Source organism: Cynocephalus volans, chromosome 3 (assembly GCF_027409185.1).
Source record: "Cynocephalus volans isolate mCynVol1 chromosome 3, mCynVol1.pri, whole genome shotgun sequence".
NCBI classification, from domain to species: domain Eukaryota; kingdom Metazoa; phylum Chordata; class Mammalia; order Dermoptera; family Cynocephalidae; genus Cynocephalus; species Cynocephalus volans.
Window position 1 is genome coordinate 106,513,344 of NC_084462.1, and position 2,358 is coordinate 106,515,701.

The window sequence follows — 2,358 nt, forward strand, 5'->3', positions numbered from 1 at the left end:
CACAGAAAGAGAAATATTGCATGTCCTCATTCATGAGTGGGAACTGAGAGAGAGAGAGAGAGAGAGAAAGAAAGAAAAAAAAGAAACCATCACAATAATAAGTTGAACTTTCAGAAAGAGAACAGAACTACAGGTATTAGAGGTGGAAAAGGGGTAGTGGGTGAGGGGTTAATGAGAAATTGGTTAACAAACACAAAGAATGCTTTTGTAATGATGAATATGCTAATTATCCTGATTTGATCATCACATATTGTACACAGGTATTGCTATTCAACTCTATACCCCATAAATATGTACAATTGATTATGTTTTAACAAAAATAAAATAAAATAAAAATAAATGTCTTAGAGGTAGATTAGTGGTTACCATAAATGGAGGGAAAGAATAATAAGTTATTGCTTAATGGGTACTGAATTTATGTTTAGAATGACAATAAAGTTTTGGAAATACATAGAGGTAGTTTTTACACAGCACGTGATTGTAATTAATTCCAGGCAATCATATGTATAAAAATGCTTAAAATGGAAATTCTTATGTTACATATGTCTTACCACAATAAAAAAGTCTTTGTTGACAACATAATCATCTATTAAGAACATCTTTACATAATCTATAAAAAACTAATAGAACTAATAAATAAGTTTTGCAAGTTCGCAGGATACAGTGTCAAACAAAAAGCTATTGTACTTCCATACACTAGCAATAAACAACTATAAATTGAAACAAAAAAATACCACTTAAAAGAGCATCAGAAATATGAAATACTTAGGGATAAATATAAAAAGTACATGCAAGATCTATTCACCCAAAACTACAAAACATTACTGAAAGAAATTAAAAGAGACTAACATAGATAGAAAAATGCACTGTATTCATGACTTATTCTTCACAAGGAATAAATATATTCATCAGATGAGAATTATTGTACAGATCTAACAACGATCAAATCAATATTTGATGTCTCAAAAGTTCTTGTACTAAAATATCAAAAAAAGAAACATAAAAAGCTAAATCATGGTTACTGAAGTGGCTTTATCATATAATTCATGAGATCTTCCTGTAAATCACTAGCTGTTTGCATGCTCTCTTCATGGCTGCCTTCATTTCTTTATTTCTGAATGTATAGATGACTGGATTCAGAAAAGGAGTGAGAACTGCATCAAAAATGGCAAGAAACTTATCCATCTGTGAATTGGGATGTGGCCATGTATAAACAAATATGGTTGGACCAAAGAACAAAAGGACCACAGTGATGTGAGCTGAAAGAGTAGAGAGGGCCTTGGATGAACCACCTGAAGAATGCTTCCAAACAGTGAACAGGATGAAGATGTAGGAGATGAGAAGTATGAAGAAAGAGCCAACACAGATAAACCCACTGTTGACAGTGACCATGAACTGCAACGTGTAGGTATCTGTACAGGCTAGTCTGAGAAGCCGAGGAAGGTCACAGTAAAAACTGTCCAATACATTAGGGCCACAGAAGGGTAAATTAACAAGAAACGCCAATTGGAAAAGTGAGTGACTGACACCAAGAGCCCAGGCAGCAGCTAGAAACAAAATGCACATTCGTGGGTTCATGATGGTCAGGTAGTGGAGAGGCTTACATATGGCAACGTATCTGTCGAAGGCCATGGCTATGAGCAGCACCATTTCCACACCACCAATGACATGAATGAAGAAGACCTGAGTGATGCACCCTCCAAACGAAATGACTTTGTGCTTTCTGAAAAGGTCATAGATCATCTTGGGAGACGTGACAGAGCAGGCTCCTAAGTCAATGAAGGAGAGACTGGCCAGTAGAAAGTACATGGGGGAGTGTAAGTGAGGGTCAGTAGTCACAGAAAACACAATGAGGATGTTTCCAGTCATGCTTGCCACATAGAGCACAGAGGAGAACACCAGGAGGAGAAGCTGGATCTCCCATGAATGGGTGAGTCCCAGAAACACAAACTCAGACACCACAGAATGATTCCCTCCATCCATGGATCCAGCAAACTGGGCTGCAGCTGAAATTATGAGAACTAAGAAAATGAGGAGGAAATTGTGATTATGGGGATGATAATGTGTACTAAAATCATTGACGTTACAATGCTCTTATTATTAATAAATAGTATACAGTTAGCCAGTTTCTCAATTATACAAAAATAACAAAAATCACCTTAATATCACAATGTATGAGCTGCAACACGATTTAAACCTATCAGCAATACTCTCAATGTAATGTCCTATTCTCAAATTAACAGATTAGACAAGAACAAAAGATTCATGACTATCCGTGACATTCATCAGGTGTTTAAATCACCTGTGATATTGACTATTCCTCATTTCCAACATATTCTACACTGTGTTTATGCATGT

The 2,358-nt window shown here is 35.9% G+C and overlaps 1 protein-coding gene across 1 annotated transcript; it reads right to left on the reverse strand.

Moving 5' to 3' along the window:
- Positions 1-1,044: 1,044 nt before the first annotated feature.
- On the reverse strand, positions 1,045-1,983 carry LOC134373529 (olfactory receptor 4F3/4F16/4F29). Its single transcript, XM_063091433.1, has one exon. It carries the CDS (start codon positions 1,981-1,983, stop codon positions 1,045-1,047), a length of 939 nt encoding a protein of 312 aa, XP_062947503.1.
- Positions 1,984-2,358: the final 375 nt, after the last annotated feature.

Coding starts and splice junctions, on each gene's coding strand:
- LOC134373529 (XM_063091433.1), bottom strand. CDS start 1,983: ATGGATGGAGGGAATCATTCTGTGGTGTCTGAGTTTGTGTTTCTGGGA.